Source organism: Sclerotinia sclerotiorum, genomic scaffold (assembly GCF_000146945.2).
Source record: "Sclerotinia sclerotiorum 1980 UF-70 scaffold_4 genomic scaffold, whole genome shotgun sequence".
NCBI classification, from domain to species: domain Eukaryota; kingdom Fungi; phylum Ascomycota; class Leotiomycetes; order Helotiales; family Sclerotiniaceae; genus Sclerotinia; species Sclerotinia sclerotiorum.
The window spans coordinates 1,099,760-1,122,745 of NW_001820832.1; the positions used below are offsets into that span (position 1 = coordinate 1,099,760).

General features: G+C 42.0%; 9 protein-coding genes across 9 annotated transcripts; 7 read left to right on the forward strand and 2 right to left on the reverse strand.

Annotated features, from left to right (window-relative positions):
- Positions 1-205: 205 nt before the first annotated feature.
- Positions 206-2,174, forward strand: SS1G_03511 (hypothetical protein; the record flags this gene model as incomplete). The annotated part of the gene is made up of 4 exons (XM_001595372.1): positions 206-214; positions 755-1,034; positions 1,082-1,790; positions 2,093-2,174. The coding sequence occupies 4 exons, from the start codon at positions 206-208 to the stop codon at positions 2,172-2,174; spliced, it is 1,080 nt and encodes a 359-aa protein (XP_001595422.1).
- A 3,573-nt stretch (positions 2,175-5,747) lies between these two features.
- On the forward strand, positions 5,748-6,248 carry SS1G_03512 (hypothetical protein; the record flags this gene model as incomplete). The annotated part of the gene is made up of 1 exon (XM_001595373.1): positions 5,748-6,248. One exon carries the CDS (start codon positions 5,748-5,750, stop codon positions 6,246-6,248), a length of 501 nt encoding a protein of 166 aa, XP_001595423.1.
- A 1,031-nt stretch (positions 6,249-7,279) lies between these two features.
- On the forward strand, positions 7,280-7,486 carry SS1G_03513 (hypothetical protein; the record flags this gene model as incomplete). The annotated part of the gene is made up of 1 exon (XM_001595374.1): positions 7,280-7,486. The coding sequence occupies one exon, from the start codon at positions 7,280-7,282 to the stop codon at positions 7,484-7,486; it is 207 nt and encodes a 68-aa protein (XP_001595424.1).
- A 614-nt stretch (positions 7,487-8,100) lies between these two features.
- On the reverse strand, positions 8,101-8,694 carry SS1G_03514 (predicted protein; the record flags this gene model as incomplete). Its single annotated transcript, XM_001595375.1, has 4 exons — positions 8,101-8,143; positions 8,317-8,336; positions 8,491-8,522; positions 8,628-8,694. 4 exons carry the CDS (start codon positions 8,692-8,694, stop codon positions 8,101-8,103), a joined length of 162 nt encoding a protein of 53 aa, XP_001595425.1.
- A 1,447-nt stretch (positions 8,695-10,141) lies between these two features.
- SS1G_03515 (predicted protein) lies at positions 10,142-10,868 on the forward strand (the record flags this gene model as incomplete). The annotated part of the gene is made up of 2 exons (XM_001595376.1): positions 10,142-10,485; positions 10,829-10,868. The coding sequence occupies 2 exons, from the start codon at positions 10,142-10,144 to the stop codon at positions 10,866-10,868; spliced, it is 384 nt and encodes a 127-aa protein (XP_001595426.1).
- A 321-nt stretch (positions 10,869-11,189) lies between these two features.
- SS1G_03516 (predicted protein) lies at positions 11,190-11,291 on the forward strand (the record flags this gene model as incomplete). Its single annotated transcript, XM_001595377.1, has 1 exon — positions 11,190-11,291. The coding sequence occupies one exon, from the start codon at positions 11,190-11,192 to the stop codon at positions 11,289-11,291; it is 102 nt and encodes a 33-aa protein (XP_001595427.1).
- Positions 11,292-13,573: 2,282 nt separating this feature from the next.
- SS1G_03517 (hypothetical protein) lies at positions 13,574-15,286 on the forward strand (the record flags this gene model as incomplete). The annotated part of the gene is made up of 3 exons (XM_001595378.1): positions 13,574-14,241; positions 14,503-15,037; positions 15,113-15,286. The coding sequence occupies 3 exons, from the start codon at positions 13,574-13,576 to the stop codon at positions 15,284-15,286; spliced, it is 1,377 nt and encodes a 458-aa protein (XP_001595428.1).
- Positions 15,287-16,028: 742 nt separating this feature from the next.
- Positions 16,029-18,624, reverse strand: SS1G_03518 (hypothetical protein; the record flags this gene model as incomplete). Its single annotated transcript, XM_001595379.1, has 10 exons — positions 16,029-16,101; positions 16,158-16,300; positions 16,351-16,382; positions 16,437-16,624; positions 16,676-16,852; positions 16,935-17,075; positions 17,126-17,322; positions 17,375-17,865; positions 18,135-18,316; positions 18,389-18,624. 10 exons carry the CDS (start codon positions 18,622-18,624, stop codon positions 16,029-16,031), a joined length of 1,860 nt encoding a protein of 619 aa, XP_001595429.1.
- A 797-nt stretch (positions 18,625-19,421) lies between these two features.
- SS1G_03519 (hypothetical protein) lies at positions 19,422-22,761 on the forward strand (the record flags this gene model as incomplete). The annotated part of the gene is made up of 2 exons (XM_001595380.1): positions 19,422-19,448; positions 19,597-22,761. 2 exons carry the CDS (start codon positions 19,422-19,424, stop codon positions 22,759-22,761), a joined length of 3,192 nt encoding a protein of 1,063 aa, XP_001595430.1.
- Positions 22,762-22,986: the final 225 nt, after the last annotated feature.

Here is a 22,986-nt window from a genome sequence, read left to right on the forward strand (position 1 = left end):
CATGACGGTGTTCCACCCCGGATTAACCATGAGGGGAAAGTGGAAAGAATCTGGCTGGGGGTTAAAGGAATGGAAGATTGGGAGGGAGTGATTGGAAATGAAAGGTAATAACAGAAGTGGCAGGATAAATACAAGGGAATATTGGGCACCTTTTTAAGGGTTCTGTCAGTTATAGGAAAGACTAATGGGTCAGAAAAGTTCCAAAATGTCGTTGGTTTGTCTGCAGAAATGTGAATATATATGTCCAGAAAACTAAATCTGTTACCATGTTTCAGGGTTTGGAATGAAATCCAGTTGCTAAGACATAGGATTCAGCCTAAGCCCTCAAGCATAAGATATTGGTATTTTGACTTGGTCTTGATGGAGATGGAGAGGACCAAAACGTAGGAGAGTGCTGTTAGTGAAGGAATGCGCGGTGGTCCAATACTCGAGAGTGATTATTCATCTGTGGCCTTACCTCTAATAGGCTAGCTCAGAGTTTAGCGAGGGCGGCCGCACTGTTCAGCATCGCCGAGATTTTTTTGTCACTAAATCAGACAAATACCAAATGGGAACCACAAAGGGTCCATGATTACCTGTCGAAGAATTGCTCCACCAAGGAAGCTCTTTAGTCTCAGCAATTTTGTCAAGAGCAAAACTTGCAGTGGCCAGCTGTATCGATCTCGTGAGAGGACCACCCCACACGTGACTATGGATGGTCCAAGTCATGTAGGTCTAATCTCGAATTTGCTAGATAGCTCTAACACGTTTGTAGGGTCATCATGGCCATGATACACATGCTATACCTCCTCAGGCTATTTGTGATGCGTATAAAAAGTATCAAAGAATGAGTGATGCGGCAGTGAATGATGATCTCGATATCGTGGATTTCAATCGTGGATTGACCTCGGAGCAACAAAAGACGTTGACTCCGGTGGGTATCGTTCCCTCGGAATTGATTGCTGAAGCCCAGAAAGAACTTATGAATGCTGGAGCTGAACATAATCTCGGACTTCCGCCCGCCTGTACTATTTATGAGCATAGCGGATTCCCGGGTATGCTTAAATCAGAAGCAAATCATTACACGCTAACTTCTATACAGGTTTGAGAATATTTCCTGCACTTCTACCACCAGAATGCCAGTCTTTATTTGTTTCTCGGCTCCTCCATCGTGAGCTGTCAAACCCTCTGCACAAAACGAACTTTCACGATGATTATGATATGCCCTACCCTCCGCCTGACTCCTCCTTCTTCACTTACCCCCATCAAGCCAAAAACCAAGTCTTTGCTCCTAAAGATCCAAATTCTAAACATAAATCACTAAATACTGCCCAAGCTCTGCAGAAGAAATTCCGATGGCTGACCCTCGGCGCACAATATAATTGGAACACTCGAGCATACCCCTCCTCTTCTCCGACACCATTTCCAGCTGATGTATCTCGTCTTGTTACCACTTTATTTCAGAATGCTTTTACTCCGGAATCAGGAGTCGTACTAATGTACTCGACGAAAGACTTCATGCCAGTGCATCGAGATGTTTCTGAGGAATGCGAGAGGGGTCTGGCAAGCTTCACGCTCGGATGCGACGGGTTATTTCTTATTAGTAGGGACGTTAAAAAAGGAGAGGAACATGTTTCTGATAGGGAACAGGACCTGGTGTGTATACGGGTCAGAAGTGGTGATGTGATACAAATGGGTGGAGAGACGAGATGGGCTTGGCATGCTATGCCCAAGATTATAGCAGGCACCTGTCCACCTTGCTTGTCCGAATGGCCCGTAGGATCTACGCGAGAAGGGAAAGAACCAAAAGAGTATGAAAGATGGAGGGGTTATATGAAGGGCAAGCGGCTCAATATTAGCTGTCGGCAAGTGTGGAATTAATTTTGCAAAATATATCCTTGCCCCTACCGCACCTTTTATCAGCTCGTGTGAGGATGATCTTATGTTTATTTGATCGGAACGAAGTTTTGTAGTTTTTTGACACAGGCTGGCATCAATTTTTCACGGCTGGTTCGTACGGATCGTATTTTCACATCTGTGACCTCCATATTTCAGATTACGGTTGTGGAAAGAGCGCACCTGAAAGAGATGCTGAAATTCGATACAAGGGCAGTATCAACTATGATTCCCCAAGGCCTAATCTAGGAATCTTAGGCATGGCAGCGGAGCCAGATTTCTCCAGAGTTGATAATTAAGCTGTGGAGATAGACTCTGAATGGTGTGCTGGGACATCAGGTGGAGTGGCTGGCAAACGTTCCGGAGCGTACACTTTGTAACCTTAGGATGCGTACCATTGTGGTCGAATACTGCGTTTTGTCTCCACGCTGGCGAGAATAGCCTGGTGTGAAAATGACGGCAGAAGACAAAAGCGGATCTTGTGTCCATCAAGAAGCTGATTGATGTTCAGTACGCTTATTATCTTTCCCAGCCAGGCACAGTCAGCTTCTATTTCCCGCAAGAATAGAGTCGAATTGGCGGGGCGGAAGGGTGTTGAAATCGCGGACATTGGTATATTTTTGAATATCAAGACTTTGAAGGCCATCATACACTACTTGAACATGGATAATAAAGTTTCACACAACAAATTTTGAAGAAAAATTATTTTTCGAAATACACCATTTTTATATCTCATTTGCACTAAACAAATCAGCATCAATCGAATGCAATTGTCCCCAAAGAAATTGAACCAGTAGTTGTTGTGATACTGTCGTCGACGTCCAAAACACATGAAACCACGCTAAAACGCGTGAAATTTTCACCCCCTTCATCCCTCCATTACGAGGGAAGAGAACTCAATGACGGGGACCACCCAATCGAACTTCCTAGAAGTGATCTTAGGCATTCCATGCCAAGTGAACCACACTGAACAAACCCATGAAAGAGACAATAGCCCGCCATTCATCCTTTCCAGTCCTACCCCCTCCCAACCCTTCAACTTTCAAACCCAACGCAATACCTTGAGCTCTGATGATCCATTCAAATCACCAATCAATCGCCCAACGTTCTAATTCAATAAAAAACGAAGACGACAACCCAGCCACTCAGAACCCCATATCAACTCACCAAAAGAAGCTATCCAAAAAGCTAGAAGTCTACTCATTCTAGCTGCCTCCCTAAAAGAGGATACCGAAGAACAATCGAAAGTCCTAGACTTAATCGAAATATTTCGTGAATATCTTGAAAAAGAAAAACTCACAAAAGCCTCAAATATCATCATATCACAAATCTCCCATTTAGAAAATGCTACCAAACGGATCGAAAAGCAAGCCAACCACCTTTCAAACCTCCCCAATCATATAACCCCCCCTACAATAAACACCCCTGGAATCAAAGCCAGCTATGCCACTATCACCAAAACCTCAGGAGAATAGAACCTAGTTACAAAGGGAAAACCCACAAAACAGAAAACTACAGAACAAAAGGAAGAAGCCCCAAGCAAACGACTAATCCTCATCAAACCCCTTATTTATCAACCACACTCTTTTACACCATTAAATACAAGGAACAAAGTCAACGAAGCCTTCAAGAAAGCAGGAATCAATGGACCAATCATCTCAGCTATCACTACTACAAGGAGCAGCAATTTTATACTAACCACTAACAGCCCTTTCAATGCACAATCCCTGATGGAAAAGAAGGAAATCTGGGACAAAATCCTTGATGCCAAAAGAATACAAATCGATAAACCCTAGAATAAAGTCATCATTCACAAAATCCCAATTCAGGAATTCTCAGGTCTGAAAGGTATGGACCTAATCAAAGAGGAAGTCAATACCTTCAATCCAGAGCTCAGTATTATAGGTACTCCTTACTAACTTACTAATGCCTTCAAGAGAGCCAAACAACAAAATAAAGCAATAGTCATTGCATTTGCTACACAAAAAGAAGCAGATATAACTATCCAGAAAAAACTATATATTGCAGGCATTAGTATTAGAGTAGAAAGATTCTATCCATCTACTCCTTCATCCCAATGCAACAGATGGGATGCGATGATTCAACACCTGTACGTGGTGCATCCTACGAACCTGTAATTTTTCTTACAGAGCCAAGATTGAATCAGGCTGAAGCTGGGCAAAGGTCGTGCTTTAAAAAGGAGCGGTACTGGGAGTGAAGGTATCGTGAATTTGGCCCGGAACAGAGGACTATCAGTCGAACGGAGATGAAAACTACCCGACAATCAACGAAACAACGATGGATTTCGAAGCGGAACCATCTTTACGAATCTGCAGTGGGATGCAGAGCCTGAGAATTGCTTTAAGGAACATTTCAAAGCGGACTGCCTTTACGAATCTGTGTGGGAGCAGAGCCTGAGAAGGAAAGCGTTGTGCCGGTGATTGACAGGGCACCTCTGGGGCGCTAGCGTGCAGAATTTTCACGATCCAACAATGCGTACAATCTGCAGGTATACCAGATTGGAAGTTTACAAATGGTTAAGGGGAGTAATCGAGAATGTATAAAGGTTGTGATAGAGTCTTATTGAGGCCAACAGAGGTATAGGTGGATTAGGGATGGAGGGACGCTTTTGGCACTTTGCTCTACGAATGTACAAGAGCGGTATCATAGCGGCAGAGGAACTCTCGAACGAGGGGGATGCTTTTAGCAAGTTTCACTCTTCTGCGAAGCATTCGGCAGACATCACAGCAGCGGATGAGCTCTGGCAGAAGCCACCTTATAAGATACATATCCGATACATTCTCAACCCTCCGCATTATCGATTACAAACTATACATTGGGGGAATGGACTTTGCAGATTGTACTTTGGTTAGTAAGCTGGAAACGTTGTATTTTTAATTGCCTGATTAGGGGTTAAGATATAGCAAAGCTTGCAAGATACAGTCGGCCTTGTTGTACAAGAGAGATCCGGCAAGGTAACGCGAAACGGTGCACAAGCCACGGAGCGTAGCGTATAATGGCAGCGACAATGATACTGTCTATATAGCTCGAGAGCATGGATGCATGTATCGGTCTACAATAGGGTACAAGGCAGCTGGCAATGGAGATACCGGGTAGGCTTAGGGAGCAAACAGGATAATGGGTGTAGAAAGGTTGTTTTTGCCTGAGGGCAACCTTCTCAAAGGATATTGAGACTGACATCTTGTATCTGGGAAAGCATGGTAAGAATTGGTTACTCTTACTTATATTTGTAGTCTCACTGGATATATTGTAAAAGACTCATAGATTTGCAAATATAATATTATCACTGCCCAACCAGCCTAATCGCCTGGATCTCATCTTTTTTGAAGGAAAGGCTACTCAAGCTCTCATTCGATGGCCAAATTGAAACCTTCAAACCGATCAATACCGGGATCCCCTAAGGCAGCCCTATTTCGCCAATCCTCTTCTTAATTTATATTCGAGATCTATTCTCAGCAAATTCGATCAAATATCTCTCATATATAGATGATATAGCTTTAACAACATTTTCAACATCCTGGAAAAAGAACATCATCTCCCTCGAAAGAGCAACTAAACAGATATATGCTCTGGGCAAAGAAAATGCTATTCAATTTGATCTAGCGAAGACGGAACTAATACACTTCTCTACATCCAAAGATACGAAGACAGCCTCAATCAAGCTTCCGAACGAGGAGATAATTCAACCCTCAACACTAGTCAGATGGCTAGGCATATGGTTCGACCCTGGCCTCAGTTTCAAACAACATGTCACAATCCGAGCTACCCAGGCTAAAACCTCATTCTACCGAATGGCTAGACTTGCTAATTCTGAAAAAGGCCTTAGTCCCAAGGCAATGAGACAGCTCTATATGGCATGCGTCACCAGCATAGCTGACTACGGTTCAATTTTATGGTGGAAAGGGCAAAACCAATTCAAGAAAATCCTTCAATCCTTGCAAAACCTCGCCCTTCGAAAAATCCTAGGAGTATTCAAAACCTCACCAATAAAACCAATGGAAATAGAAGCCGCATTGTGCCCTCCAGAAGTACGGCTAAATGCTGGAATCAAACAATACGCATTTAGATTATTGAAAATCTCGCCTTCTCATCCTGTCAATTTAGTAGCTACAAAGCTGGCTACAGAAAAGGAGAATCAAGATGTAGTTGCAACCCCTCAAAGAAAGCAATTAAAACCTACTCAACTCGAAAAGATCAAAAATTCAATTCAGAAAGACTTCGATCCTCTCACTTTAGAAGGAATCCATCACTTCTACTTTCCTCCTTGGAAGAAAGAAGTTCCATATAAAGTCAATATCAGCAAATTAGGAAAAGAAGAAGCTGCGATGATCCACAATCTGGCTTTCAAATAAAGGTGCAAAAATACCATTACAATATACACCGATGCCTCATCCACTTTAGAGGGAATAGGGGTTGGGATCGGGATAGCGGTTATCTTACCAAATGGCCGAATTTCACATCAAGAGACTATGTTGACCTCCTGGGATCTTGGCAGCATATGCATATATAGTACATATGCATATAAGGAGCAAACAAAACTCAACTTTTAATTCATTCTTTCCTTTTTGGTATACTGTTTGTTTGCTTTCAATATTTTGATTTCAAAGCACTTTAATTCCGAAGGCCGAATACCCAACCTATTCCTTCATTTTTTTTGAATATATGCTCGCAGCTTAACTGCTTAGCTAGAGAATAAATCAATTCAATCTGATGCTCTTTCTAGTCTCAAGAAACCCAACAGACTATCAATATAGGTGTGAATCAGCTTGTCTATAATGGGGAACTCCTAGGAGTTACTAAAGCGATCGAATACGCAAATTCAATAGCCCAGCCAGGAAACAAGTTCAAGATATACTCAGATAATCAAGCAGGATTATTCCGGTTGAAAACCCCCTCCGATTTACCTGGTCAATCATGCCAAATCAAAGCTATAAAAGCTGCGGAAGCTATTCAAAATAAAGGAGCCGAAATCTCTCTCAATTGGGTCCCCGGACATACATCTGTACAAGGAAACGAGCTAGCTGATTCTCTTGCAAAAGAGGCGACCAAAATACCATCCTCATCTCACGAAACCAGTTATGCCTCCATTGGAATGGATATAAAAAGAATGAAATCAGAGAACTGGATAGCCATCCTTAACACTCACAATTTTCATCAACCATCGTCAACATATTCAAGAAACTACCCCTGGAAGATCAGCTCAAAAATCAGAGTTCCAGGAAACATCAAAAGAAGCACAATCTGTGCTCTGTTCTAACTCAAAATTGGACACGGATACTTCAAATCTTATTTGAAACGATTCGGTATCTCCTCTAATGACAATTGTAGATGTGGGGGAAAGGAATCTCCTGATCATCTTCTGCTCAGTTGTCCTTTATATAAAATGGCAAGGAAAACCCTCAATAAGGATAACCCCATAGTCCGACCTACCATGAAATATCTGCTTCACACTAAAGCAGGAATCATCAAGACCCTCGAATTTATCGAGGCGACGAGAATAGCCACCAGATCATGGCACCTCAATAGAATGCATGAAGAAGAAGAGGAAGAAGGCGGAGAAGAAGGGGGTGGACCGGAAGATTGTGATTGAATTGATCAATTATGGCCAACTTGGTCAATTTAGTCAATTTGGTCAATTTAGTCAATTTGGTCAATTTGGTCAATTTGGTCAACTTGGTCAATTTGGTCAACTTGGTCAATTTGGTCAATTTGGGCAATCACCCCAATGTCAAATTTCATTATATTTCATTACATTTCATTTGTTATTCCTCTTATTTGAATACGAGAGTATCTGTAAGGCGGGCTTGGTTCCCTAGTATTAGTTTTCACTTCCCCCATTCAAACATTAGAAGATTGAAGCTTTCAATCTCCCCAACCTGTATTAGCTACGGTCGAATAAGGCCAGCCACCCTCCATTTACTATTGTTAGAAGCCTACAAAGCTCCTAGCCGTCTTAGATAGTCATAGACTCAGTGTAGACGTTAATTTAATCAATCAATCAATCAATCAATCAAAGCAGAGCATGCCAGTAGAGGAAATATCGGCTCAAAAAGAATGAGAATCTCTTTTTCATCGGCTTCAGAGTAGTCTATAAGCACTAAAGTCATCTCCTTCAAACTAGAAAAATAGTGAAGAATGCAGTCTCTGTGTTTCGAACCAGACAGCCGAAGTAATCTTACGTTTGCATGTGGGGGTCGCTTCATCTTAGCGACCATACCCTTCTGGACAACCAACAAGCTTGACTGTACTGCCAAAAATAGATTAGCCATTGCGGCCAGAGCCTCAAGGCCTGGCTCGAGTACCAATTGTATACATTCATTCATTATCCTACTTTTCTTTCAGCTTATGTTTGGTATCGACTTACTTCTATATTCTTGGAAATACTTCCTGCCTTGTAAGTCTTGAATTCAAAAAACTCACGCCGCAATATTCGCAGTCTTCTGTAAGTCTCGCCGTAGATCATCAATTAGAACAGTCCGTGGACCTTATGTCTCGGCTCCCTTTTGTCGAAAAGTCTCCGTAGGCCCCGCCATCCGTCTCCCTGACCCTTTTTACCCTTTCTTAAATTGCGAGCACTACTTTTTACTAGCATACCAAGAATTTGTTGAAAGAAATTTTACTATGAACTAGATATCAGTATAAGTATGAAGATAAAAGCAATGAGATGAGAGTGCGGACTCGAGAAATGTTAATGATGTCCATCCTTTCCAGTTTGAGACGGGGCTGCCAACCCAAAATGAAACAAATAAGGTCGACAATGGCGCTAGCTCTTTTTGATAGCGCGAGGGTCTTGATCATGGCGTAGGATTGATATTCCATTACACAGATCTAGATTCCGACTAGGTTTTTTTGTTTTCAGTCTCCTGTTGGTGCTCAGTTTTGTGCTGCATTTCCTTTATATGATGAATATCATTATGGAGGAAACATATCAATGATACCCAAGTTGATCTGAAACCACTATAGTATGTCAGCTTTCTCCTGTATTATAAGCCCACCCAAAAATTGACTGGAGAACCTCAAACCACTCGCTCAGCATTTCCTCTTTTCCTACCCATCCCTATTGCTAATCCCTATCCTACTGATTTTATACATGGATTTGTATAAAATTGAAATAAAGCTGTTCAGGTGCTTTGGATGCTTTATAGTACGGTTGTGAGTTTATACGTTGGCGTTATTGTCGGGGGAGTGAGAACGTAGAGATAGACATCCAAAGAATTGAATAGTGGAAAGGTTAATAAGACTATTGAGGTTACTAATACTATGATGTTACCCCTTTGATGGCATTAATGGCACCGCCAGGATAGTGTTGAGATTTAAAGGTTAAGGGATTAATCGGTTAGTTGAAAATTGTTTGAGTTGATGAATTAGGTGATACTCAAAAATGGTGTGTGGACAGGTCACATTGCATTCGGAATCGAAAGGGACTGATGAATATCTTGACGTCACTGAGAAGGGGAAGCGGGGGTCTGCAGTGTGCATGTGAGGAAGATCACTCAAATACCAATGAATACCACCAGATCGATTCATGTGCCAACAATATCCCCCTTTAGCGCTTCCTAGATACCCCCATAAGTACGATTTATTGACCATACAAGACAATAATCACACTAATATCTAGTTCCCGACTAGCACGTCACGCACACGTGCACGTCATTGTCTAGGCATCTGGTACTCGTGTCGCAGAACTATCCACAGGAAAGTAAACTACAACGGGAATAGTGACCCATATTAAGTGGATGGTTATATGCTTCCTCGCAGCACGAGTGTATGTTCCGAACTTCAGATTAGGGGAAGGGGTATGCGGGGTAAAGAATTTGGGAATGGAAAATTGGAAGGGAGATGATTGTTTCTAGAATATTAAGATATTGGTAGTAAAGATTGTCAGCTGTGTGAGCTGGAAGTTCTAAGTTTGGATGTGCCTTGGCATGTTGGTAGTGGATAATGGGAAGATTTGATTTATTGTTCATTTCTCTGTATATAAGAGAAGTATATTCCTGTTGACTTTTTAAGGGAAGTAAGTACCATTTGTATCACATTGCAAAGATTACAGGACCTTCATCAAAGATATTAGACGCATTTGTCAATAGAGCTAACCAATCACTACAAAGTTTATTGTACACATCTTCACACCACGTATAAATATTCAATCTCGATCAAGAGCCCAGCACTTCTCCCTCACACCGTCCATCTCGACCAAAAAATATTCAAAATCGCCCCTATACCAGTCAGTCGAGCGAGTGCAGCTATGGCCGTAGCAGCAGCAGCAATCTCCATCTCCTCTTCATCCTCTCCCTCCTGCTGCTCACCCACAAGCCCCATAAACGCCAGCACAGTCACCACCATCCTTGAAAAATGTTCGCTCACCAGCCTTTCCAACATCACCGATACAAACGCCTCTAAAAAACTACATTGCTTAGCAAGACTCTCCGAGTCCGCAATAAATAGCGCTTATGCGAGAGCTTTTTTCGCGCAGCTATTTACTATGAAGGCACTTTTGATGATTGTGTTGATTATTTTTTGGGGAGTGATGGCATTGCTGGTCCTGTTTAGTGTTGCGGTTTCTTGCTGCGGGCAACGTAATAGCAGGGAGTAAGTAAAGGAATGAATAGCATTGTTAGGAGCTACTCTTGTGAGCTCTGGAAGGTTTTGCGCGATAAAGAACATTCTATCAGTCAGGAAGGTCTGGTGAGATGGTTAATGAGATAAAGATGAGGCTTGGGAATTTGTAATTAATTCTTTGATTAGAAAAAAAGAGAAAAGGCGGATATTGAAGTATTTGAAGGTTATGTTATGGATAAAGAGAATGATTCAAGGATGCTGGGTCTTTTTGTACACATGAAGAAGAACAGAGACCCGCAAAGATATATTCTCAAACAGCCCTTATTTCCTCATGCACATCCGTCCAACGTTGAAATGTACTGATTCTTCCCAGGTACAAATCCGGAAAATGCTCTGAGAGCGATGTGATTTGATTTGTGGATGACTGCGCTTCATTGGGAACTGAATGCTTTCTATCCTTGGATCTTAAACGCTGCTTCAGGAAATGAAGAAATATTATTGACCAAATCTTCTATAGATCTAATGTTTTAGCGTGGTCTGTCTCTAGGTGAAAGCTTTATATTCTACCACATTCCAGACCACACGCTTTTGTTGTTGTGATTGTTGCCACACGGACTTAGGCCATCCAACACCATAGATTAAAAACAGTATCAGAGTGTGCCAGTCTTATGAAACTTCTCGAGAGTTCAAGACCAATTCTTCAAGGAAGAACCATCATCATGCAGTTCTCAACCATGCTCGCCGTTTTTGCCGGCGGCACTCTCGTTGATACGGGTCCAGCAATTCCTGCCGCACCCAAACCCCGCGTAGAAGAATGTATCTGCACTGATGCATAAAGCACTTATGCTGCCTGTTTGCTCAAGCGTTACTGTACATGGCTGCACTGATGATGATATTGCTCCTGCTTAGCCAGTGTTGGCAGGTCACCACATGTGAGATTTGAGATATGTAATAATGTCAACTTTATGCAGACGCGGAATGTGATATTATCACGAATTAGACAACTTTCTCATTGGCTCCTGCGTAGGGGCAATTGAACTTCATAGCGAAGGAATTATGAAATGAAATTTGGATGATTTTTATAATATATGATGAACGACGATCTGGAATTGTGGTGAATTTGGTGGTAGTCACTCCGATCAGAGCAAGTGGAATGCGCCCTGCTCATGATATATGACTGTGATAAACAGCAAATTTTACATTCAACGAGGGAACATCAAGATTGTGTAGAAAATCAAAAATGATAGAAACAGAACGATTGGGTGGATAGTTGCTGGGAAAACTATCCCATGCGATGTTTGGTTCAACGCCGAGAGTGTGATTGAATGATGGATTTTTCTTCATTTAACATCGTCCAAGCCGCTGAGTCTAAGGCTATCAGATACATCCTTAATAACCTTAAAGAAAGAAATCATTTCCTTATTAAGTTGTGCCCAATTATATTATTGTAAAACAGCGATCAAGGGCCACTTCTTCCCGAAATTCAACACTTCATTCCTCAAATGGCGCGCCAGGGGCCACTGAAAACCCCTTGTAAGGATGAGAGTAAAGATGCAAACAGTGTATATCGGCCTTGTTTGGACTTGCTTTCCACCTCGTACAACTAGTGAAGAATATTCCGCAGGGACGGCTCGCCGCGTTTGTGACCAATCGTGAGAGGTCGCTGCGGAACCATACTGAGGTCAATTGAAAATGCGGAGAAGTAGCTTTCAATATTTTACAAACTTCTTTCTCGAGAGATATTCGTTCTATGATAGAGATACCATCTTTTCTCGCATCCTCAAAGAATTTTATGGCAGCTAGAGGAGAGACTTCATGGCTGATTGAGGTCCGTTCGGTTGAGGATAATCTTAAAGTGGGATTCTTCCTGTAGAACAGCTTCAGAGATGCTCTATGACTATGTTCGCTTGCTACTTGCAGTGATTTTCGAGTAGAAGTTGCTATTCTTGATGTTCAGGATGACTTTTGTGCATAATGTTGCTGAGTGAACCTTCCCGGCTCATAGAGAGATTGGAGTGAGGTTGTTGTTAGCTAACGCGAGGGCACTGGAGATTTTGACATCCTCGAGATTGGGCAAAATGTATAAAATTCAAAATATCATGTGTTATATAGCTTGACGCCTGGGGAAAGACCGTTCTGACGTATCAGGTTTGGATCTCATTTGCTTTCCTTAGAAAGACCATTGGGCCTTCTCTGGTTGGCAATTATACCGCTTTGTTGCATTGATTGGGTGGCTACCAAGGACATACCCAGAGCAGATAACATCAAGCATCCTGACTCAAGTGCACTCGTGCAGGATGCAATAGCAATTAAGTCCTACCGTTTTCGCAATCCATATGATGATGTGGTTCACCAGTTCCTTTGGAGTTGAGAAACGGGGTTAAGAATCTCCCTAGCGTGCGGAGGTTTGCCACCGACAGTCCGAAGACCCTAAATATTCTTAGCGTGAAAAAGCCTGGAACATCAGTCACCACCATCCACCATCACATTAGGATAACATCCAAGATGTGATATCAGAGCTACTGATTGATATATATCGATCAAATAAACAATTGGGCAACAAAAAATCCCTCTCGAGCGACATTGTGCATCCGTCTAGATAGGCCTTAAGGAAAAAGTGATATGTACTCAATTCCATCACAATGGCTTTGACATTTACAGAGTTTATGTAACCTATCATGACCGAAAATCACCTCCCTTCGTGCTATCTATCGAAGTTGAGACTGATCTGAAAGTAACACAAACAACGACGAAAATATAGAATGTCAACTCTTGCACCACCAGACATTCCATATTTATCGCAAGGTTGATTCCGGCCTTCGACTACGGTCAAAGTCATGATCTCGGAAAGTTCCACGAAATCAAGCGTTTTCATAAACCCTCGCCCTTCATTGGTTATGAGTTATTGCATGATTAAAATACCCGTAGGATCAAGTGTTCATATAACAGTTACACAGTGGAACGACAAAAGTTCTAATCTTACTGGTAGAGCGCCAGCTGGTTGGAATAACTGTGCCCCAGCCACATGAACCATAATACGAGGCATAGAGAACCAACATCTTTCGTATAACTCCGTTCAACGTCCCTCCATTTTTCCTTCCAGTAATTACTCCCAAAAATGTTTCGAAGACCTCTTTATTTCGTTCTTGCGACGGCGTTTGCCTACATAGCATACTTATTCGCTGGATCAGTCACACAAAGTGAAAAGAACACCACTAAAAAACTTGGAGAGTGGCCTGGCAAGAATAATACCGTCTTGTTTCTTACAAATAGCGAACATGGATTGGCGAATGTTATGTTGGCAACTAGTCATGCTTTACTTGTGGAACACAATGATCTCGATATTCATTTCGTGTCGTTTGAAAAGTTAAAGCATGACATTACGACAATTTCTGAATTTGCAGCGAAGAACTCAAAGAGTGAGAGAGCTATTACTTTCCATGAGTTGAAAGGGCCATCATTTTCAAAAGCAATAGAGGATAGTGGAATTGGTATTGATCAAGTGATTCATGCACCTGGTCTCGCCGGATTGGGGAAGTTCTGCGGTAATATGCAACACTGGTTGATGCCATGGACAGCCACTGATCATCTTGGTCTCTATAATGAGATATCTGATATACTGAAGACAGTGGATCCGATTGTCGTGGCGGTAGATCCATTATTTGGACCCGGTATCGATGCTGTGCGAGCTCAAGGACGCAATCATGCTATCATTTCACCAAATTCTCTCAAGGATAATTTCGTACAATTGCAACCTATGGCTGCCGCGCTATGGAAATATCCAGCGTAAGTTCCCGTCAAATTTTTGACTAAAAATGTTGCTCACAATTCAAGCCTGAGTTCCGCATACACATATCCTGTTCCTTGGTACCTTATCCCATCAAACATATACATGAACCTACGACTCGCATATACAGTCATGTCAGCGCCAGGCATCACCAATAGGATTATTGACGAGAAGCGATCATATCTCAAGGAAAATGGAATTGACAACCCATTGGACATGTTCACCGTCTACCATAAAGACTATCCATGGCTAACTCAAAGTTCCCAAGAACTCGACTTCCCTTTCGACATCATCCCGAAAAATATCATACAATGCGGTCCCATTTATCTCTCCACCGCCCCCGCCTCAGAACAAGACCCCGAACTAACCGAATGGCTAAAAATATCCCCAACCATCCTAATCAATCTAGGAAGTTCAGTAAACTACGATGAGCCAGCCGCAACAGAAATGGCAAAATCCATTAAAATCCTCCTCGAAAACTCCACCATCCAAGTCCTATGGAAATTCAACAAACGCCACGAATTCAGCGATCAATTTCTCGATATCCTATCTTCCGATCTCCAATCCCAACGTGTAAAAATCACAAATTGGATAAAAGTAGATCCGGCCGCTTTATTAGAAACGGGAAATATTATCCTTTCAGTTCATCACGGAGGCGCAAATTGTTTCCACGAAGCAATCGGGACGGGAATTCCTCAAGTCGTTTTACCGATGTGGGTGGATTTGTATGATTTTGCAATTCGTGTTGAGTTTCTAGGTGTGGGGGTATGGGGTAGTCGAGGTGTAGCGCCTTATGTATGTGTCACGCTCATTGTTATCCTTATTCGTTTATTTCTACGACCGCTGGAAGTATGCTAACATGAAATCTAGTGGAAGGCGGAAGAACTGAGTAGTGTATTTTTGAAACTAGTAGGAGATAGCGAAGAAGCTATTTCGATGCGAAAAAGAGCGTTGGAATTGAGTAGACCATGGAAAGAGAAACCAGGCCGAGTAACTGCAGCTCATGAACTGGCGAAGTTGGCACGATTAGCTCCAATATCGTAATTTTGCGCTTAAATGGTGTTCAAGGCTGGTCGATACCATATTGAGATTTTTGTCGAGCTAAATAAAACAAAATTTCTGTTGATCTTAAGTTTAGACCGTGTGTACTTGTAGCCATGAGAATACATCCTGTTAATCTCCCAGCAGTCTAAAAATTCACCCATATCAAACTCTGATTAAAACACCCTATAAATGTCCCCGGAACCACTTAATCCCCCCCTCATACGGAGATCACACCTCAACGACCACTACACCCGATCAACACTCCTCCTCCTCCTCCTCCTCCCCCCAAATCTCCAACGAAAATTACCAATTAACTTGAAATTTTCAGAGCTGCATTAATTATACAATGTTAGCTATTGTTAATCTTCATACACATTCTAGGTTTCGAATTAATTAGATGAAATAGAGAAATTCTTAAATTCTTAAATTCTTAAATTCTTAAATTCTTAAAAAGAAAAGAGTAAAAAATAAAAGAAGGAAAAGAAAATCAAGGAATATATATTTCACTAGCTGTAAAGTGCTTGTAAGGCAAGAATTGTATTTAGGATGTAAGTCTTAATCGTACGTTTTTATATTCATAACTCTGCCTGATAAAAACACACAGAACTATCATCTAATTATCTATCTAATCAAATTTCATCTCCACGTAAATAAATATCCTTAAACATCGCTACTCCTATAGTCCCTGATACATCTATCTACCTAGTCTTCATATGTCCATCTTACCAAATCCTAGCAACAATCAAGGTAAACTAAGAAACAATTGCAACAATTTAGGATAATTAGGAGTTCCAAGACCAGTAACCGGATCCCACCTAGAAGATACTATTAGCAAAAAACTCATTCATCAGCGGTTTAAAGGGAAACATACCCAGACACAGCGCTAAACCCAGCAGTGCCACAATTAGGATTACTTCCATTAGTGATATCGTTTAGAACATGAGGGTTAGCATAGAGTACAGGATTAATAAATCCGACTGTAGATTTTCCAATGGCGAGACGTTCTTCATTGATCTATAGTTTTCGTTAGTTATTTGCTGATTAGAGTGTGGAATTTCACATACCAAGTTAATGACGGAAGAGAAAATGGGTGTGCCTGTGTAAGATTAGTAAGATTGAAAGAGAAATATCTGCATTGAGAAACACGTACTCGCACTTGTACCACCATTCAAAGTAAAATTTCCTCCTAGAAAGTTTGCGATGTTATCTCCGTTTGCGGACACATCTGGAATGCCTCTTCCAGCACGATTGTAAAGTCCACCATTAGCCCCCAGAGTCACATTGCTACCGGCAGTTGCCTTGTAATAAGGATAGGGAGGGTTGTGGTGCGCGAAATATCTGCAAGATTGGTTAGAATATAGCAATGTACTAATATAGGGAGAGACTTACGCTGCCACTGCCTCTTTCTGGTAAGAAGGTGTTTCGTAGACGTTGCTAAATCCCCCACCAGAAGAGTATGCACGAGAATATGGTTGACCTTTGAGGTCGTTGGCTGCACTCTCTGGCTCAAAAACTGTATGGCCTGGATAGACTTTTGTGGCACCGACTGCTGTTACGTATGGACAACTTTGAACTGTCAATATTGAATCATGGCCCATACAAAAGGCTGTGTTGTAGGTTTGGGGAAGATGAAATTGAAAATACATACTTAACAGGAAATTGAGGATTAAAAACATTTTCTTTTGGACCCAAACATCCGCTTTGTGTAGCATCACCAGGAAATCCACCAACACCGAAATCTCCAGAAGAATAGAGGAAAGTGTGTCCTTGTAGCCCAAGTTTCAGGTATCTATCTCTGCGTTAGCATTTGACCACTGAATATATGACAATACTACATACTCATTACATTGTCTCTTCATGTAGTATTCGGGAAGATCTATCTCTGCTTCTCCATAGGATGTTGAGATTACATTTGTGGGTTTGTAAACACCACACATCAATTTTCCTTTATATCCATCAGCTGCAGAATCCGGATAAGAAGGATCAAGAACAGGATCATTCCCAGTTTCGCCATAAGCTGAGTATGTACAGTATGACTAGTAGAAATGGTCAATTTCATGCGTGGAATTGAGGATTGGGAATACATACCCCGTCAATAGCATCCAGAAATGTGTTAAATGCGCCCAAGGGAGGATTTTCATTGGAATAGTTGATATCATCCGTTTGATATAGCACCAACTTCTGAGGATACACTAAAGGATATGCCAATTCAAAATCTAATAAACTCTCCCCACCTGCTTGGGAGACAGGAACTGGAGCCACAGCGCCATCCACAAAATTAGGAGTTGGGTGTGTACCCTGAGGAATATATGGGGTATAATTAGCAAAAAATAGGTTCAAATCTTCTTGATCGTAGAAGTCTCCCGATTCCCAAATGCCCATTGCATTATTAGGGTTTGCTTTGCTGGCGGGAGGTATTTGATAGAGTGCTTTGACACATTCTGGAGTGATAACCTCATCGCAAGTCGCTAGTGAGCTTGAATTGTAGTGCGAGTAGGCTTCGAAGGAACTTTTTAGTCGTCGTAATGGTTCATTACCCTTGCCTTTTCCCGCTTCAAGAATGCTGCGTTTGGATGACGCTGTCTTCTTCGTGGAGATTAGTTTCACACCTGGAGTGATGTAATCCACGTGTGGTTGAACATGGGCTGGAAGGTGGTATCTATGGTATTCTGCTTAGCATCTCTTACCCCCTGTTTAACACGAATCGATATCGCAAGAGAATCAATAGGAAACTCAATTTGAGAAATCAGGAAAAGAATATCTTACTCGTCACATGCAGCAGCTATTTCGTCAGTTGATGAATGCTCGTATGTATAATACTGGGTATTGAGTAATGCCTCAAGCTCACTCGTTGTGGCATCAAATGCGTACCACCCCTTTGTGTCAGAGTGAACAATTCGACTAGCGGCAATCCCTGAGTCGACCAGCCAATTCCGAACAGTATCAATCGCTTCTTCTGAAGGCGCAAACATTTCATGTACTTGTTCTGCTGTCCAGTGTTTACCATAATTTGAGGATTTTGGATGTGAGCTGTAAAGCATTTAGCACAATAGAATGATACAGAATATAATACTCGGATCCCCTGTATCATAGGCTACTTACACATCCATGAGGAAGTCATGTCCCTTCTCAAGATTATTTTGAGATAAACCAATACGCACAGGCAGTAAAGTTGTGCTGGCAATTCGGTCGCGCTTCATCCATCGTGTACGGGGGAAGTTTCGCTTCTCATGGGAAACAAGTGATGAGCGAGAGGCATGAGTACCAGCACTCGGAAGAGCAGCAGCAATGATTCCCGGAACAATCAACACAACTGAAGCAAAATAAGGGAAATGCATTGTGATTGATTGAATGAGCTTAGCAAATACCAATGGCAGAACCTACGGAGATATGACCCGTTTTAAAGATCTTTTGAAGATATGAGGGCATTGACCAAATGATGGACAGGTACCACGAACCCTGCAACACTTGTTGTCAATCCGGAAGGTCACTTATCTGCTCATAACGGCGTCATGCAGTGCTTATGTATCCTTCTGAATTGGGAAGCTTAGTTGTCTTTAGTTACTGATCATCTTGCATCATTGAACAAAAGATGGCCCCGACAGAATTCGACGTTGTCAATAGATAAGAGTGTTTCCGTGCCAATGATTAGAGTTTGCTAGATCCAGCGGATCATCAACGAGATCTCAATGTTATCGTGGCATGGAATTGCAAGACACGGAATGAAAAGTTTGTGTTCGTTTATCGCTCAATACCACCATGTCGTCCGTCCTTGAACATACATTGATATGTAGCAGATTGATTGCACTTGATCGTTGCTCCAGTCATTGTTATGCAAGCCATAACGTGAAGCCTCATGATAGTTTCCTTAGAAACCATGATGATTACCTGGTAGATCCAAATCCCTTCGAAACAAAGTTTTCTCTTTAATCCTTTGATAGTTAGAATCGTCGATTCTAACTATATTTTGTTGATTTAAAGCTTCATTGAAAGTAAGAATGGTCAACGCTGAATCTCGAAAAGAACACCAGGAAATGTGAAATAGCCCCACCAATATGATGCAATGGATATTCTGTAAGGAATACGGTGTACCTGAGACACTTTGGCGCAAAATTACATCAGCACTTCCCCCACCATGCCAAAGAATACCCAGAAGCACCCAGTAGGTAAAGCAGGTAAACATTGAAGGAGACAAATTATCACTACTACGACAAGATGAAGCAAAGGTTTTCTTCTATTGATGTCAAGGTAAATCAACTAAACCTTCAACAGAGTTCTTGCCCTTTAATTCCGTCTTCTAACTGCCTCAGGTCATCGCCCATGAACTTTCAAATGCATTGGTTACGTTGCGAGTTTCTAATATTTACGACCTCTCATCAAAGATTTTCTTGGTGAAATTCGCGAAACCAGACAACAAACAGCAGATCCTCATAGATTCGGGATTTCGATGTCATCTCACCGACTTCTCTCGAGCGACTGCAGCTGCTCCTAGTGTATTCGTACAGCGATTAAGGAAATACTTAAAGACAAGACGGGTCACACAGGTTTCTCAAGTTGGGACGGATCGCATAATCGAGTTTCAATTCAGTGATGGACAATACAGGTTATATTTGGAATTCTATGCCGGTGGGAATATCATTCTCACAGACAAGGAGCTGAACATCTTAACCTTGCTCCGAGTGGTCGATCCAGGAGAAGCTCAAGAAGAATTACGTGTGGGACTCAAATATTCTTTGGAAAATCGACAGAATTATGGAGGAATTCCAGATTTGACTAGAGAACGCCTTAAGGAAGCTTTACAAAAGGGTGCAGATAAGGGGGAGGATGATTCCGGAAAGAAGAAGAAGAAGCCTGGGGATGCGCTACGTAAAGCTTTAGCTGTGTCCATTACAGAATTCGCTCCGATGCTAGTAGATCACGCAATGCGTATCACGAATTTCAATCATTCTCTCAAGCCGTCTGAAGTCTTGCAGAGCGAAGATCTCTTGGATCATTTGATGAGATCACTTCAAGAAGCTCAACGAGTTGTTCAAGAGATCACCAGTTCCGAAACTTCAAAAGGATACATAATAGCGAAGAAAAAGGACTCTCAAGTTACATCAGATGATAATCAAGCTGAGGACCGGAAGGGGTTACTTTACGATGATTTTCATCCATTCAAACCACGACAATTTGAGGACGATCCAACATTGGTCTTTTTAGAATTTGAAGGCTTCAACAAAACTGTTGATGAGTTCTTTTCCTCAATCGAAGGACAAAAACTTGAATCGAGACTGGAAGAGAGAGAATTGAACGCCAAAAAGAAGATTCAGGCAGCACGAAATGAACAAGCCAAACGTCTAGGCGGGTTACAGGAAATTCAGGCACTCAATGAACGTAAAGCTAGTGCTTTGCAAGCTAATGTTGAACGGGTCCAAGAGGCCAGAGATGCCGTCAATGGCCTAATCGCGCAAGGCATGGATTGGTTCGAGATTGGACGTCTAATTGAATTGGAGCAGAAACGCAAAAATCCGGTAGCTTCAATGATCAAATTACCTCTGAAACTTGATCAGAATACAGTCACTCTTTTGCTGGATGAGGAGGTTTTCAACGATGATGAGGATTCAAGTTATGAGACGGACAGTGATGTGTCCGACAGCGAAGACGAAGAGAAGGCTGCTAAACCCGTTGAGAAGGAAGAAAAGGCTACAGAGACACGACTCGCGATTGATATCAATCTATCATTATCACCTTGGGCAAATGCACGTAATTACTTTGATCAAAAACGTTCAGCAGCATCAAAAGAAGACAAGACCTTGCAATCATCTTCTAAGGCGTTGAAAAGCACCGAAGCGAAGATTGCTCAGGATTTAAAGAAAGGCTTGAAGCAAGAAAAGACTATTTTACGACCCGTGAGAAAACAGATATGGTTTGAAAAATTCGTTTGGTTCATATCTAGCGATGGATATCTAGTTCTTGCAGGCAAAGACGCACAACAAAGTGAAATCCTGTACAAGAGATATCTTAGGAAAGGGGATATGTACTTACATGCAGATATAAGCGGTGCAGCCTCGGTCATTGTGAGGAACAACCCAAAGACACCCGATGCCCCAATTCCTCCACAAACCCTCAGTCAAGCTGGAACTTTGGTTGTTGCTACGTCTAGTGCTTGGGATTCTAAAGCTGGTATGTCTGCTTGGTGGGTTAATGCAGATCAAGTATCGAAAGCAGCTCCTACGGGTGAATTTCTTCCCGCCGGTAAATTCACGATTCAAGGGAAGAAGAATTTTTTACCTCCTGCACAGCTCCTTCTTGGCTTTGGTATCTTATTTCAAATCAGTGATGAGAGTAAAGCTAGACATGTCAAACATAGATTTCAAGATGGTGAGCCAGTGGGTGACTCGACCACAGATGCTACTGCGGCTGGGGATTCTATCCTTGACGATGAAGGTTCCGAAGACGAGTTGAATCAATCTGATAAAGATGAGCCGAAGACTGAAAAAGACGTTGACCAGGTTAATCATCAAGATAAGGATGATTCAGATGAGGACGACGTTGAATCGAAGCCTAATCCTTTACAAAGTGAAACAGAAAAAATTCACGAAGCAATTTTACAAGAGAAAACCGAGAATCTGCAAATCGACGATAAAGTTGCTCAGCCACCGACCTCTGAAACACAAATAGAGGAATCGGATGAAGAAGATTCTGTCAAGGAGTCACAGCCTACCAACCATGGTAAAAAAGCTACATCTATTCAAAATCAACCCAAAAAGGGTCCTGCACCAGCCAAGCGAGGCAAGAAAGGAAAGGCCAAGAAAATTGCACAGAAATACAAGGATCAAGATGAAGAAGATCGAATAGCTGCTCAAGAAATCATTGGAGCTGCCGCCGGTCAAGAAAAGGCCGAAGCCGAAGCAAAAGCTAAAGCAGCTCGAGAAGCCGAACTTGCATTCCAAAAAGAACGTCGAAGAGCACAACATGAACGTACACAAAAAGAAACAGCCGAACACGAACAGATGCGTAAATTAATGCTTGAAGATGGTATCGATACTCTCGAAGACAACGAGGCCGAAAAAATGACATCTCTAGATACATTTGTAGGTCTTCCATTACCAGGTGATGAAATCCTAGAAGCAATTCCTGTTTGTGCACCCTGGGCCGCAATGGGAAAATATAAATACAAAGCGAAGATTCAACCCGGTGCGCAGAAGAAGGGGAAAGCCGTGAGAGAAATTCTGGGAAAATGGATCGCGGCTGCTAGTGCAAAAAATGTTTTGGATGAATCGAGTTTGGATATTGAGAGAATATGGCCGAGGGAATTAGATCTTATTAAGGGTTTGAAACCCGAGGAAACGACGAATGTGGTTCCGGTTGGGAAAGTTAGGGTTATGATGGCTGGTGGGTCGGCGGGGGCGGCGGCGCCGAAGGGTGAGAAGGGGAAGAGTGGTGCGGGTGGTGGTGGTGGTAGAGGTGGTAAGGGTAGTAAGAGGAGGTAGATTGTGTGTTGTATAGTACTGTATAGCATAGTAGAGATGTTGTATATCCATCCATCTTTAATATAGAATTTGATTTCGCGAAAGATTTTTGTAATCGATTTTCGTATAATTATTGTAGATCATAAAGAACACTCACCCAACTACAGTACTAATTAACCGAGTAACCTAAGATACCTACTAACTATACTACTAATATCTAAAATAAGATTCATGACATCGATAGAT